Source organism: Cottoperca gobio, chromosome 9, assembly GCF_900634415.1.
Source record: "Cottoperca gobio chromosome 9, fCotGob3.1, whole genome shotgun sequence".
Lineage (NCBI taxonomy): Eukaryota > Metazoa > Chordata > Actinopteri > Perciformes > Bovichtidae > Cottoperca > Cottoperca gobio.
In genome coordinates, this window is record NC_041363.1 from 28505907 (window position 1) to 28521651 (window position 15745).

At 39.6% G+C, this 15745-nt stretch overlaps 1 protein-coding gene across 1 annotated transcript in view; it reads right to left on the reverse strand.

Annotated features, from left to right (window-relative positions):
• The window catches only part of adgrd2 (adhesion G protein-coupled receptor D2), a 30075-nt gene extending 15377 nt beyond the window's left edge, over nt 1–14698 (reverse strand). Inside the window, exons 1-16 of the mRNA XM_029439912.1 lie at nt 14252–14698; nt 13993–14050; nt 13637–13876; nt 12915–13544; nt 10602–10724; nt 8836–8930; nt 7675–7965; nt 5973–6084; nt 4483–4617; nt 4027–4135; nt 3207–3312; nt 3073–3128; nt 2768–2894; nt 2478–2581; nt 2109–2211; nt 1348–1501 (exon numbers count right to left, since the gene is read on the reverse strand). Of these exons, the coding sequence (XP_029295772.1) occupies nt 1348–1501; nt 2109–2211; nt 2478–2581; nt 2768–2894; nt 3073–3128; nt 3207–3312; nt 4027–4135; nt 4483–4617; nt 5973–6084; nt 7675–7965; nt 8836–8930; nt 10602–10724; nt 12915–13544; nt 13637–13876; nt 13993–14050; nt 14252–14296 (2488 nt within the window). The 5' untranslated portion in view covers nt 14297–14698. The remainder of the gene's footprint in view (nt 1–1347; nt 1502–2108; nt 2212–2477; nt 2582–2767; nt 2895–3072; nt 3129–3206; nt 3313–4026; nt 4136–4482; nt 4618–5972; nt 6085–7674; nt 7966–8835; nt 8931–10601; nt 10725–12914; nt 13545–13636; nt 13877–13992; nt 14051–14251) is intronic.
• Nucleotides 14699–15745: the final 1047 nt, after the last annotated feature.

Below are 15745 nucleotides of genomic sequence, written 5' to 3' on the forward strand. Positions count from 1 at the left end.
TTCAACAAAGTCACTTCCAAAATCCCCTTAAATGGTAAATGGGAATTCTGGGAAGTGTGGTCCAACCTTACAGAAGCAATAGCACAACGAATCTGGTGATGTAATCTACACTGTTTGTCACCAGTCATGATGTAATACACAGTGTGTTCAGAGTAAATATATAAAGATATTGCAATAGTTTACTGACAGTTATTGGTTTGAACTGCAATTCATGTTTTGGAACGTTTTTAGTTTAAATTGAATGTCTTAGCTCAACATGAGTGCATGGAATGGAATACATTCTAGCACAGTTTCAGTCTTTTTAATACTATTTATATCCTCTCAGAGAAGCTACATTTCTAAAATTGCTGAATAATTGAATTGCTGTTAATATCTCTTCTTTATATATTTGGTTTTACTCCAAGCTTTGCATCACCGCTGTTTATCCAGGAGTTCTGTGATCATCAGCTCTGAATGGGCTTACCGGCTTTGGACTAACATATCACCACCGATCAGCATGAAATCATAACAAAAATCCCATTTCAAAACAATCCTATGTATGAATTCACATCCAGTTATGTTAACTGGCAATATTATAACGGACATTCTAACTTCCATTACTAGGGCGTCCATAGCTCAACATATCATACCAATTATTCTTTTTGGGATAAAAGCACACAATTTGGCAGACGAGTTGATAGATATATTGGGAACAAAACTGGACACACACAAACACACACACACACACACACACACACACACACACACACACACACACACACACACACACACACACACACACACACACAGCCATTATAGTATGACTAGTGCAGTGCCTGTTCTGGATGTGCTCGTGCCGCTGCTTCTTCTAAGTGAGTCCCGCGCGTGTTTAAGGTATCAACGCTAAAGTGCAAATGTTTTAATTTTATTGTCTCAATAAAGTCAAAGCCCCATTAAATGTGTATGTCCCAGGTTTGGAAGAAAATGGAAGTTCGGACTGGCTGACACCATTCAACTATATTGTTTAGGGGCCACATTTTCAGGGCCCTGGGCCCTGAGCTATTATTCTCGGGGGGTTAATTCACCCACTCGACCTTTCTATGGCTTTATGACCACCTTCTCTTTTGCTAATTTTTGTGTCTGGGGTGGCATTTTTGATAAACACTCCAAATATAACACATATCTTTCCTCAAAACAAAGGATAAGAAAGATCTGTGCTCCTCACCATGGAGCACCTGGTTTACTTGCTTTTAAATCACAATCCGTTTGCTAATACTATATGAATTTGGAAATTGAATCCACCATCTTAATCTACAGGTATCCAGAGGTCATAAATCAATCTCCAACTTGACAAGAGATGACAATCACCCCAGCCAATGATGTAGTAGAGCTTCATCCTGCGGTCCTCGCTGATGTTGACAGACACGACTTTGCTCCAGAGCAGCAGTCCCTCCACCAGCATCCAAGAGAAAGAGGCCATGAAGAAGAGATGGAGTAGTGCAGTCACCACAAAGCATGCTGCCTACAGGATATACAATATACAAGGTTATATAAAGATGGTGTGTGGGCTGGGACACAGTCTAAACTACATCCCTGGGATGGAAGTGATTGTACTATACACTTTATAAATTTATTTATAAAAGTACAGCATTTTTAGCAACAATATATTCTTAAAGTACCAAAAGTAAAATAAAGAAGTAAAAACTATGTAGAATGGCCAATTTTAGAATCTGATTTATTTTATTAGGTTATAATTGATAAATGTGGACCTCATTTTAAATACTTTATATACTGTTTTGTAGCTTAAACTAGTAGGACAAGAAGTAGAAAGGCGTAACATGGAAATACTTAAGTAAAGTACAAGTAAGTCAAACCTTTACAATACAGTACTTGAGTACATTTATTTAGTTCCATTCCACCACAGATGCCAACTGTTGGCTGAGAGCGGTGAGAGTGTGTGTGAGTATTGTACAATAACCCTCCAGTCATGTCTTGTGACTGTATTGTACTGTGTTTTGTGGCTGAGAAATTGTCTACTAGGACATTTATTGATTGATGATTATATCATGAATATTCCACCTACTGTAACTCACCTAAAATGTACAAATAAGTCATAGATGGAGTCTCACCTCATTGGCAGACGCCCAGTCACTGCACATCAACAGCAGCTCAGCGATGGCCAGAGCAACAATCAGGTTCTTATGGACAGTGGTACGGTCTGAATTAGGAACACTGTACAGGTACACACACACACACACACACACACACACACACACACACACACACACACACACACACACACACACACACACACACACACACACACACACACACACAATATTTGATTGAAGATTTCACAGTAGTTCTCAGGATTTTTCAAGAATGTTTCACTGTGGGGCTGTTTTTTTCTTCCATTTATTGATGTGAATCTGGGTTTTATGAAATGCTTTTCACCCTCTGCGCTTTACAGAGTGCACTCTGTGATGTTTGTGACTCACCCCACAGCGATGAAGAGGATGAAGGTGAAGAGGAGGCCACAGAGAGACACTCCACAGCCAATGAACGTCAGCACCTGCAGAGCTTTTTCATTTTCTGGGCTCCTCTGACACACACACACACACACACACACACACACACACACACACACACACACACACACACACACACACACACACACACACACACACACACACACACACACACAGAGCATGAGCTGTGAATAGCAGCACATACTGTAGATGAAAGCCTACACAAAATAGACGGTGATAACTGAAGGGAGCAATGTTACCTGAGCTTCATAAACTTGCAGCAGCAATGCAAAATTGGTGGTGTGGTTGCAGTAGCACACAGTGTATCCATATTGTTTGGACACTACATCACAGCCTTTGGTATTCCACCATCCACCAGCCTCTGGACTAGTTAAACACAAACAGAACATACTTACATATTTACAGACACACAGGAATGCCAAGAATGACAATATTCTCCTATCTAAAGTGTGTGCAGCATTTATCACATTCCTTTAATGAAACAGGTAAGATAACAGTTGTATTAACTTGCCCACGCTTCTTCAAAATGTTCATTGGTACGTACTTGAGATCAAAATCCCAGAAGGCGCACACTGGATCATACACAGTACCAGTGGGATTCTGTAATAAATATAGAATATATAACGTATATGATATTTTATTAAGGAAAAGATGGTGGAGAGTTGAGATTTTGCTAACCTGAACTCTGTGCTGGAGCTGGAAGCGAACTGCTGTGCTAACTGGCTGGTCATCTCCCAGCACTGTGGTGGATATGACAGAAGAGCCCAGGACGGTGCCCAAATACCTGGTTACATACACAGATATACACATTATAACAGTAGGCACTAAGAGCAAGCTATGAAAAAATGAAATATAGCTGTTATTTTCAAACTAATGTTATCTTTCACAAAAATGCTGTTTCAGCAGTACTATGCTAGTGTTTTTCCAGTGAAATGAAAAGGGAACCTGAATTCATCACCCACCATCAAATAATTGGACAAAATGTAGTTAAAATAAATATGTTTTATTTAAAATAATTTCCCAAATCATCTCTAGTTTAGCTCTGCCCAGTGTACAAGCTGATGCTTTAGCATGGAGAAAGTTAGCATTAAGCCTGTGTTATGTACGTTGATTCCATAACAAGCTAAAGTAAGAACTGAACCTCTGAACAGAACTTTATGTTAATGAGGTGTGGAAACGTGCCAAGCAGGAATCACACACACTGACCTGCCAAACACAGGTGTAACAATAGAGTAAATTATAGCTGCATGACACTTATGCTAGGTCATTAGCATGACTGGCACAGCTAAATGGAATGGAGCTGTTAAGCGTATTCAATAACTGTGCTTTATCTGTTAGCTGAGGAGGATCAAACTCTAAGAAAGTCAGTGTAGTCCTGTAACATATAGTACCTGACTCTAGACAACAGGTGTAATCATCATTTTAGTGGACAAAAATGTTTTTGGTGTGGTGAGACTGCATGAAAAGAAAAGAAGCTCCACGTGTGCTTGTGTGTTACCTCTGGCTGCCATCAGTGACGGTAGGAACCATGGTGATGTTCTCCTCAGGATTGAAAAGAGGCCGCAGAGAGCCGTACCACGTGTTGACCAACGTGAGTTTATGGAAGCCTGTACATTCAGCACAATAGCAAGATGAAGCGTTCTTCAGCTTGCAACAGAGAGCCAAATAAAATAGTACTAAGAGAAATATAGTTAATTTAGCATCACTTATTGTTTGAGATGAATGGTTGTTTCAAAACCCAACAATGCTCGTCCATCTACACTTACCTGCAAGACCTTGGGAGCGTAAGTAGGTAAACTAATGCTACACATTGACACGTTTGTCGTTCACTTGCAAGACTTAAATGCATCTTCTCTCTTTGCAAACACTCATCGTTGTGATAGGTACGTCTGAATAAGGGACTGCTTTAAGTGCGAAGGGAGGAAGCTGATTGGTTCCTGCAGAATTTTTCTACCGTTGTTATGGAGATCCTGTATCTTCTGATGTGGGACTGAAATACAGTCGAGCTTGGTGTGTTTCTCTGTCTCCGGCCCACAGAAGCTGGATCCTCTGGATCCTTCCTGCAGCCTCTGCTGCTGCACCTCCAGTTCTGAAAAAGAATGGACAGTAAAGAGTAAAGAGTTGCTGTTCATTTTCTCTGTGTATATTGTCTGAAGTCATGTCATTAACACATTTCCTTTCCTTTCATTTGATGGTGTAAAAAATGTTGTATCAAATGCCCGTATTAATAAGAATATGTTTAAAAAGAAGATTTTGTTTTTACTTTACAATGTATATATTTTCTCATGTTTTATTTATGTAAGAACACACGTTTCTGTGCTTCTTATCACACTTTTTTTTAATAACCACACTATAATAAAAACTGTAATGTTTGAATTTTAATCAAGATTGATTAATCTGTGCTGGAATACTGTTACCATGGCAATTTAAGCATATTTCCGCTGGGTTTTAAGAAAAGGGTTTTTTATCTCAGGAATCTACTTCATGTTTTTCTAACTACGTCCTTAAGTACAATGACGAGGAAGGGAACATTGGACAACTTAAAAGAAAAATGGAGATTTTAGAAGTTGAACAAATCTTCACAATGCAAATGGTGTGTTCCATTTCACTATTTAAACTTTCTCCCTCATTGTATGTAAATGCTGCTGAACAAAAAATGAGGACACTTTTCAATATAATCCAGTCATGACGTACACACACGCACACACACACGCACACAGACACGCACGCACACACACGCACGGACACACACACACACTCACACACACACACACACACACATACACACACACACTCACACACACACACACACACACACACACACACACACACACACACTCTCACACACACACACACACACACACACACACACACACACACACACACACACACACACACACACACACACACACACAGTTGTTGAACTACCAACGCCTTGGCTTTTTTCTAGCTGTTTTCAACAAAGTCATTGCTTGAACACGACTGCATTGCTCGTAAAAGGTTCCATTGGACATTGTTTCGTTCAGAGATCTCAACAATTACTCTGGTGAGATCGGTCCTATTATCTCTGATATAACTAATGGACAGAGCTACATATATATATATATATATATATATATATATATATATATATATATATATATATGTATATAGATAAATATATATATAAATATAAATGTGCTGTTATGGTAATGACATCTACTATATCTTTATATATACACTATATACTATTTTACTACACAATTTTTTTCCATTCTGTTACTATGTGATTCTTCTGTTACTATTGGTGAATGGACCGTACAGTATCTGCTCAAAGGTCAACTGATCATCCGGCAGCTTCAGTGTAGCTCGAGACCATTCATCATGGTCGCAGACCTTTGTATGAATATGAAATTGCTATATCTGTTTCACGTTTTAATATATCAGTGTATGTGTGTGACCTACTGATGTTAAGTCTGTGAACAGTCAGGTGATCAGTCTCTGCCATCAAGCGAGGGCTCAGGCTGGTCACCATGCGGTCGATAGTCTTGACCACATCCATGGGGCCGTTCACCACCTAAAACACACGGAGCACCGGCATCTCAGCAGCAGCAACACTTCTCCACTCTGCCCCGCTCAGCACAGTCGTACGAGCTGAAGAGGTACATTTCAAAATGACTATGCAAATGCCACACAATGACAACATGCTTTCAGCAGCGCTTATTGTTCGCCAGAGTCTACACACAGGGCACACATAGTTCAATAGATTGGACTATAATGATGGGTACAATCGTGGATTTTGCCATTGTTTGCTTTAAAACCCCTCCTTCTAAATTCAATATGCCTGTCTAAGAGCTGAGCCTTTGAGACAAAGCTAGGGAGGTTTGTGGAAGTGTACAGCCACAGTTTTTCAGAGTGCTGCTCATCCATTGAGTCTGGGCTGAGGTGGCCTTGGAGCGCTGAGAGGCCTGGGGGGAAGGGAGCCAAGCGCTGAGAGAAACACAACACTTGTCATAAGGCAACCTCATCAAGTTGCACACATCAATAGTAGAAGTACAAGTGACAAAAAATACTTGGTAATAGAGTTCGGAGCAAATACAATGTCCAAGCTGGGTTAGAGCCTATTCCTTCTGTTTCTCATCAGAACATTCAGAATGGGAACATTGGATGATTATGCTATGTCTTAATAAAGACGTATAGAGGCAGCTCTGCTAACTCTGTTCTACTGTTCTCGTGGACCTTCATCATTCTGATAAACTGGTTAATATGTGTATCTGTAGTAGCACACTGCCCTCCAGTGCTTTAGAGCAGAACTGGCTCTAATCTCTCTCTCTCTCTCGCTCTCTCTCTCTCTCTCTCTCTCTCTCTCTCTCTCTCTCTCTCTCTCTCTCTCTCTCTCTCTCTATCTATCTATCTATATATCTATCTATCGACACCCTCTGTCCTTAGACCCTCGCATCGCACAAGGAAAAACTTCCTAAAAGAAACCCCAAAATTAAAGGGGGAAAAATGGAAGAAACCTCAGGGAGAGCAACTGAGGAGGGATCCCTCTCCCAGGACGGACAGACGTGCAATAGATGTCGTGTGTACAGAATAAACAACATAGTACAAATACAACATTTGACAGAGATTATGTTGTGTTGAAAAAAGAGAAAGTATGGAAGTAGGAAAATGTAAAAAAGGCTTCCCGCAGGACCAGGGCAGCAGGCGCAGCCACGATTCCTGATCCTGACATAATCTATCTATCCATTAATCCATCTGCCTGTCTGTCTATCACCTTGATTGGCAGTTAATTTAAACACTCTCTAACACTCAGTAAGAGTGGAGATTGAAAGTACCTCCATGATTTCAAAATCTATTACTTTGTAGATTTTTAGATGAGGTTTTTTAATGTCTGCACGAGTGTTAGAGCTAAGGACCCTTTAATGCTATGATTGGGTCATGACTGAAGAGAAACATTCTGCTATATATATTGTAGAATAGCCTGTTTCACATGTGAAACTGTACTGATTCTCATTCTCCTGGAGAAAATTGATTTCCTTTCTAAATCTATGATATTTCATGTCAGATGTGAACACATAACACAAACTGAACATATTCGCAAGCTCTACATACATCAGGGCAAAAGAAAAAGTGAGAATATGCAGTGCTACTGTTAATGTGCTACCTCTTTGATGGCCTGCCACTTGAGAGCGTTGTCTTCACTGATGATGCTGTCGGCTACACTGATGAAGTGCTGGCTGAGCTCCTGGATGGTGTACCGGCTGTGGTTGGTGGCATCAGTTAGTGGCTGTGTGGGGACATCAGCAGCCAGAGACAGCAGCTGGATGAGGGACACCATGTCTGTTGGCTGCAGTCCCTCCTGCTGTGTGTCCTCCAAGGCCTGGACCGAGACGTCCAGCAGGGCAGACGCCTGGGCCAGGCTGCTCAGCCCTGACGTCTGCTGCCCCAGCAATGTCTGGGGGGAGACAGAGACGCAGGACGTCTTTCATTTTATTATCATATATCAATTCCAAAACCTGTTTTTTTTTTATTTCTCTTAGGAACATTAGGGAGAGCTCCATCTCTTATATGATGGATATGATTTTGCTTATTTGATTACATATTTGTTGTATACTTTTCCAGTACTTTTGGGAAGCCGTTAACTTTTTTTAAAGTTATATTCTTGGGCTTTTCATGCCTTTATGATAGTGAGAAGTGCAGATTGTGAAAGAGAGAGAGAAGGGGAACGACATACAGCAAATGGCCACAGGTCAGACTCGAACCAGTGGCCGCTGTGGCAAGGACTCAGCCTTTATATATGGGGCGCCTGTGCCACTGGGTGAGCTACCAAGACACCCCAGGAAACCTTTAACGTGAAGTGACTGAGAAGATTGCCTGTGCTAAGATGTTTGTCATTCGTTATCTGACAAGACATTATATGTGACATCCGAGCCCTTTCAACAGTTCTCTTCATCAGATCATTTTCTTTTTTCACTTTGTGGTTTGTGATATTTACTGTTCTATGCAATCACACATACAAATGATTAGGACAATAAGTTCATTATATCATTGTCATTTAAAGTCTTAAATGAATTCTTTATCAATGCAGAATGGTGTTGGCCCTACCAAATTAAAAACATATATTTTTTATTTTGCACCCAAAATACACCTTAAACACTCTGTATGGCTTGATTTAAGACAAGCCCGTCTCAGTGTTAGGTGTGGTGAACAGGGAAGGAAATCATTCGACAGCAAAAAAAGACGGGACATTTAAAGTACTGAAATCTTTAAAGAAGTGAGAAAAGAAGGGAACGTTTTGCTGCATGAAGACGTATGAGCTGTCTACCTGGGTTTTGTTGGAAAGCTTCATCAGGTGGTTCATAAAGGCTGTGGGCTGGGAGTTCTGAGAATCACTCATCTGCTTCATCTTCAGGTAACGCTCTGTGCCAAAAACAACGTAACATCAGTGTGGATGATGTAATGGCAGGATGCTCTGCTGGAAGAGTTCAACCCTGAGCCGGCTGAAGCGACCACAACTAAACACTGAGCCTGATCTCTGACCTCCCTGTCAACATGGGGATTTCCCTTAAGGCTCACATATTATAATTTAGTTACAGCAGACACATATTGTATACATTTGTACTCTTAATCCTTTTAGTCACTATAGTGGTTACTTTAGTAACAGTAACACTATACATCCTGAATGAAATGACGCTTCACATCATGTATTTAAACATCTCATTTACTCACTATTCAACATTTTCAGACGGTTTACTTTCTGTCACTCCATGAAGTTTTCATATGCATAGCCTATAACCTTTTAACATTTAATCAGTAGGCCTGACTATTAGCAATTTAGTTAGTTAGTAAACATGTTAATTGATGATATAAAAAAATTAAAGAATCTGTTCTTTGTATGTTTCACTTGAATTCATATCCTATTGTTTCTGTATGTTGCACTTGGTTTGGCTTATTTGAAGCTATTGTTCTGCACGTAAAGGATTGAACCTATTTGAAGATTGTAAGATTCTTGCTGTTCGGAGTTGTATCCTCATGATTGTTTGCACTTATTGTAAGTCGCTTTGGACAAAAGTGTCAGCTAAATGTAATGTAATGAAATATTTGTGAAACAATTTTGACATGTTACAAATACATTTACATTACATTTTGACGAGTCAAAACTACTTTAGAAATATATTTAATTTAATTATAGATATCACCTTATTCACTAGTAAGAATAACGTTAACAGATATTTACAAATTAATTTGAAAAAGGATTGTGTCCAGTAGGAACGTCATTTCCCCTTCAGATATTAATAATTGCATTTCAGATATGTACGGACAACATTAAAGATATCTACAATGAGTGAAAAATTCCTGTTTTGAAATCTACAATTAAATTCTGACTAGTTATAAAAGGAATTGTGGATATCTTAAAATATAATTACTACTAGCACAAATATATTTTGCTAGTTACAATTGTATTTCTGATATCTGAAAAGTAGTTCTAGATATGTGAAATGCAATTCTGTTACACTCTAACTATTTAGAAATCCAAGATGACTTATCAATACTGATTACTGATACTGATGTTTAGATATCTGGAATTCCTTTATGGTATCTGTAATGTGAGAACAATTCTAAATATCAACAACGAACATTTCCACTGGAGAGAATTGAATTGTCGATATCAGTAATTAGACTTGCAACCAAAATTACATTATGGATATGTTGACTTGGAATTATAACACAGGGGAGAATACAGGAATAGAATACAATAGAACATTTAAATGTTTTTTTGTGTCTGGTCAACACTTCCTGTGGGGGTGTCGGTATTTCTTAAATCCTGGTAGATATTCATGAAATAACACAAATCAAGTGAAATGTAATACTGTATTTTATGTGAGCCCAAGGAAGAATAGTTAGTTACTGCTGTAATAACTTCCTAATAAAGTCAACTAAAGTTTGTGAGTAAAGTAAGTTTGAGATCTTCTACTACAGTGTTTGTCTAATTATTCCCATGACTTCAGGCTACATCATGTATTTACCTCAATATATCCAGTCACATTTAAATTGCCTGATCTGTTCTTGCGTACAGTGTGTGAGGCTCACCTCTGCTGCTCATGCAGATGAATGGCAGTGGATCAGAGCAGTCTGTCAGGCCTAACAGTGGGAGCTGATCTGACCAGCCCTGCAGGGTCCTGCAGCCCTGCAGCTCCATCTGCTGGTGCAATGCTGCTCACACATTCATATGATAACACATTCATACACATAGGGACACACAACAACACAAGAGTCAGCTGGAGTATGATATTTAGGAATCAACAATAACTGAAATCTTTTCAAGCTTGACCTCTTATCGTAAAAACTGCATGAATCTGGTGTAGAAACTCAGACATCGGGGGAGTTATTGTTCACCACAGCATGGAGCTCTGTTCCTCCCAAAGCTGCCCCTGCACTGCTGGAGCTGTGGGAATCCCCTCCATTCAGCCCCCTCCCCCTGCTCCTCTGACTCACTTTCCCTTCATTCTGCCACTCAGTCATCCTACTGTGTTGCTAGAGGTGTCTCTATCTCAGGCCTCTTTAGGGAGGAATTCATCATGAATGACTTGAACAGTATGATACAGGCATCTTAAAGCAACCACTAAGAAAATCTACCCTTACCGATTTGGCATCAGACCCTAGGATGCGAGTTGGAACACAAAAATAGAGAAAACAAGGCAATAAAACAAGTTTTCCCACAGAGAATATTATGAATGAAAATAAATGCTTAAAATATGAACATATACTAGAACAGGAATCACAAAATATGAAGAAAGCAAGAAAATAATACAGACATTATGATATTAACATGTAGAATATGTTCTAGAATCTGGTCAGACATTTACTGCAAGAGCACATTCAGTGCTGCACACAGTAGTCACAGAGAGACCCAACCTAACTTTAGGATGCTTTGTCCAAAAATATACAAAAGTGGAAGATACAGTATGATGAATCATGGATGACTGATGCATGATGGATAGATCGAAATATATTTTCATTCCACAGTCAAAACAGGGTGAGTGAGAGCACAGTCATATGTTGGTTTCTTTGGTCTTAAAGATCGAGAACACATTTGCTTTAAAGCATTTTGTAGTAAATTTCATCACTGAATGGACACAAACACAGGTTTTCTTGTGTTTCTTGCCCAGTCCGACACAGGTCTCAGCAAATAATGTCATAAGTACAACGTTATAGTTACTTAAAGAAATGTTGCCAAAACTACAAAAATAGGACCTACTTTTGAATAAATCAGAAGTATCCGATAAGAAGGAAACTCTATGAAGAATGACTAAAAAACTCCCACTGTGTGTGATCTCACCATGACTTTCTTGACTAGAGTGAGTCTACAGAACACCCAACCTTCACCTACTTCAAACTCCACATTATTTCTTTCAAAAAATAATATAATAATTAGTCAAACTTTGTCCTATAAGGGTTTGTGGGGCTAGTGGGGCTAACCTGTGCCTCCCTTCCAAATGATCATTCAGACCAACATTAGTCCAAAATACAGTTTTCTCATTCTTTCAAATGACACAGCTGCAGTTCCAATACAATGTGTTGGCAAAAGAAAGCAGTGCCAACGTTTTAGTGTACTAAAAAATAGTATGTGAAACCTTGCATTTTTTAATAAGGGTTGTATTCAGTCTGAACCAACCAACCATACACTGGGTTAATCTAATGCAGCAAGATGGTCGTTCATTTAACCCAACACCTTGGATTGATTACTCAACACAAATGTTGGTTCATATTGATTAGAATACTGTTAGTGTCACCTTATATATGGGTTATTATTATTTTCATGTTTCCTTTCGTTAGAATCTGTTAACATTTGTATTTAATTAGACTGTATATAGAGTAATTTGGATTTGTAGGCCTAATTCCAAATACATACATACAAGATTTGGTAATGCAAATGATAATTGCAATAATAAACACAAAGCGTTGATAGCTACAAGCTAGACCTAAGTAGAATCTTATCATTCATTTGCTCCACAAAGTCAATATTAGGCTGGTGTTTTTTCTGTCTCTACAGTAATGACTTTGTAGGTACAAATAAAGATAAAAACCTTTCTTTAATATTGTTGCAGGACTGCTGTAGTTTTTTGCACCCACAGATAACCCAGCAGCTAGATTAAAGTGACCGAGCTGCTTGGTAGGTACCACATGGTAGTAGTGGAAGAGAGGAGGACAGTTTAATCTGCATTGTTTTAACTATCACTGAGAACGACCCAGCCACTAACCCAATAGATGGGCTGCATATAAATTACCCAGCACCGTGGAAATAACGCAGTAAAATGACCCAGCAGTATGCACGATGACATGCTGACTTGAAAGAGACAGCTCCTGAAATGGGACTCAGCAGTATACAGAATGTTAGCTTACCTGGGCAAAACAGTAGGACCTGCACCTCTTTGACCACTGGGTGGCTGCTTAGGTGGTCAAGATTCCAATTAAAAAGCACTTCATGGGTCTTGGGTGAACATACGTTGATGGCACTGACATGCCTTGTTTCCAGAGACATATTCCAAACATTCAGGTCAGTGATATTTCCAAAAAAGGGCTCTGTGAAATTTCCTCCAAATGAATCTTGATCCTGACCCAGAATGAGTATCCCATCCCCATAGATATTCCTGGAGGTGTCTGTGCCTGAGCCCATGTCCTTCCTGTCCCCATCCACATAGATAGCCCAGTGGCCGCTGCTCCTGCGCCACGTAACACAGATGTGATGCCAAGCTCCGTCGTTGGGGAAGGACGCCTTATATGGCAGGTGCTTCCCGTGGATGATGAGGGCCAGAAGGATGCGTCCCTGCATGTCCACTTGGCCCCTTAGCTGGAACTCATTGGTGAACACAGGTGCAGCGTAGGAGAAGATGGTGGACACCTCATTCCACTCTGGGTTCCACTGAACTCGAACACACACACTGACAGATGACAGGGAGGGAAAGGACATGTTGACACGAGCAAAGCCCTCACGGGATTCCCTTGGGAAGTTTAGAGCTGAGAACTGTAAATCTGAACAAAAGCAGAAGAGGTCATTGATCAAATTGTACATTATTTGTTATTTATTCAATGTATTAGGTTGTAGGTCCACTGAATGCACTCACACTGTTTGGAGAGGGCCACAGGCTTGGAGGCTGCCTTGCTGGGATCCCTGACCCAGATAGGCGAGCGATGTCCAGTCTGGCGAAACAACTCCAAGGCTCCCTCTCTGTCCTCTGAATGTTCTACGGTGACAAGGGAGCTGAACTGGCCCCTGCAGAATCTGTCGGCTCTGGAGAATGCCAGCGAGTCATTAACCAGATGAAAGGCCCGATAAGAAGTTAGATGGACCAGTTTTAATTGTCCTGGAGAGTCAGACACAGAAAACAATCACAAGAAGCATGACAGACAGGGGAAGCCGGTACGATCAATTGAAACTGCTGACCACTAAATAGCCACTAAAAGTGATTAACATTCTCACCATGTGAAACTCCCACTCTGTCTGGCCCAGAATTTGTTGGCTCACTCTCACATATCACCTAAAGGATGAAAAGTTAAGTTTACTTTATTATTTTTATATATATATTATTTTTTAATAGTTGTATTGTACAGTTTATCTGTCATTTGTAATACATACAGTTATCATTGGTGTATTAAAATATTCCAAAATTGAACAATTCAATCTTAATACAAGTTAAAAATGAAACTATTTGCATGGTTCATATAATAATTGTTATTACCACAAAAGAGAAGAGCATGAGTCCAGTACGCAGAGCTCCAGTCATCTCTAAGCCAGTGTAGTCTCCAGTTGAAATAAACCACTGATCTTATTTAGAAAATAATATTCCACTTGATCCAGAGTTACAAAAAAAGTTACAAAGTAAATACAAGACGCTAATAGTGTGGCAATATTCAAGTGGTTTTCAAAAATTCTAGAGTGAATGTTCAAATTCATTGTTGCACTCTCCCCATTTTCCTCTGAAGCAGCAGATAGTCCCTTCGAGGAATCTAGGAACAAACTCCATGTTCAAACCCAAATCTGGTCCTGACTCCTCATCCAGTACCCCGGTTATAAAATCCAGCATATCCAGCAGAGCGTCTGGTCTCCTGACTGGGAGAGAGCCAGCGATCCCAGTGCGTCTGTCCAAGTCCCAGTCAGTCTCCTGCCTTCCTTCAGACCACCAATCCCTCCCTCCCTCTTTAGTACCCTAAAGCCATCTGCCTTTGTCATGCAAATGCAGTAATTTTTTTAAAGAACCCTACTTATGCAAGCAGTGTCAAGCATGTGGCACAGAGAGTTCATCAAGAGCAGCAGGGCGGCAGACATTTTTACCACATTGCCCTTCTTTATGCCTTCTATAGGACACTCTAAAGTTAATTAGAACATCTGTTTTATTGATGTACTTCATAGTCAATAAAAGATTAGGTTTCTCATGTAATCACTGTACAGAAAAAACGTTAACGTTGTCTGCTTGTGGCTTTCATTGGGTGGCTTTGTCAAACATGTTTGGAAAGCTTTTGTATGTCTTTTGAGATCAAATGTATCTGTATTCACAATACACCTGCCACATGCATCTCATGGGCATGTGCAGATTAACAGATTGATGACTAACTAAAGCAACAGGTCACAGATTTAAAAAAGGAACCCAAATCTAGTTTTGAGCAAAAGAGAAAGAAGCTAAGGTCTGACAAGCACGTATTAAACACTATGACTGAAATACCATTGAGGACACCTGTCATCTAAGCAAATCGTTAAGACAATTTAATTTTGACTCAGCATGATAAATTTGGTAGACTTGTTCTGATTAGTGATGCTTTGATTTGTTATAGTATAACTCCAGTTTATTTCTTTTTCTATTACTTGTTACACAGTTACAGTTGAGTACTCAATTCTGATTTCAACATTGTACGGTCTTTTTTGTCTGTATAGCAGACCGTTGCTATTGTGTAACAGACCGTTGCCAAGGACGCTCTGATCATAGGATCACGTCCAATCATATCAATCAACGTCAGCTGTGGCCAAAATAAAACATCCGTTTTCCGTTACGTAATATTTTTTTACTGGAATAATGTTTACTCGAAATGACGTGCTGTTATTTTGTACGGTTATTAATTGTCTTTTTATTAGGGCTGTCAAGCGATTAAAAAAATGTATCTAATTAATTACAAGCTTTGTGATTAATTAATCTAAATGAATCGCATACATTAATATTTGCTGTGAGAAGCATTTAAAA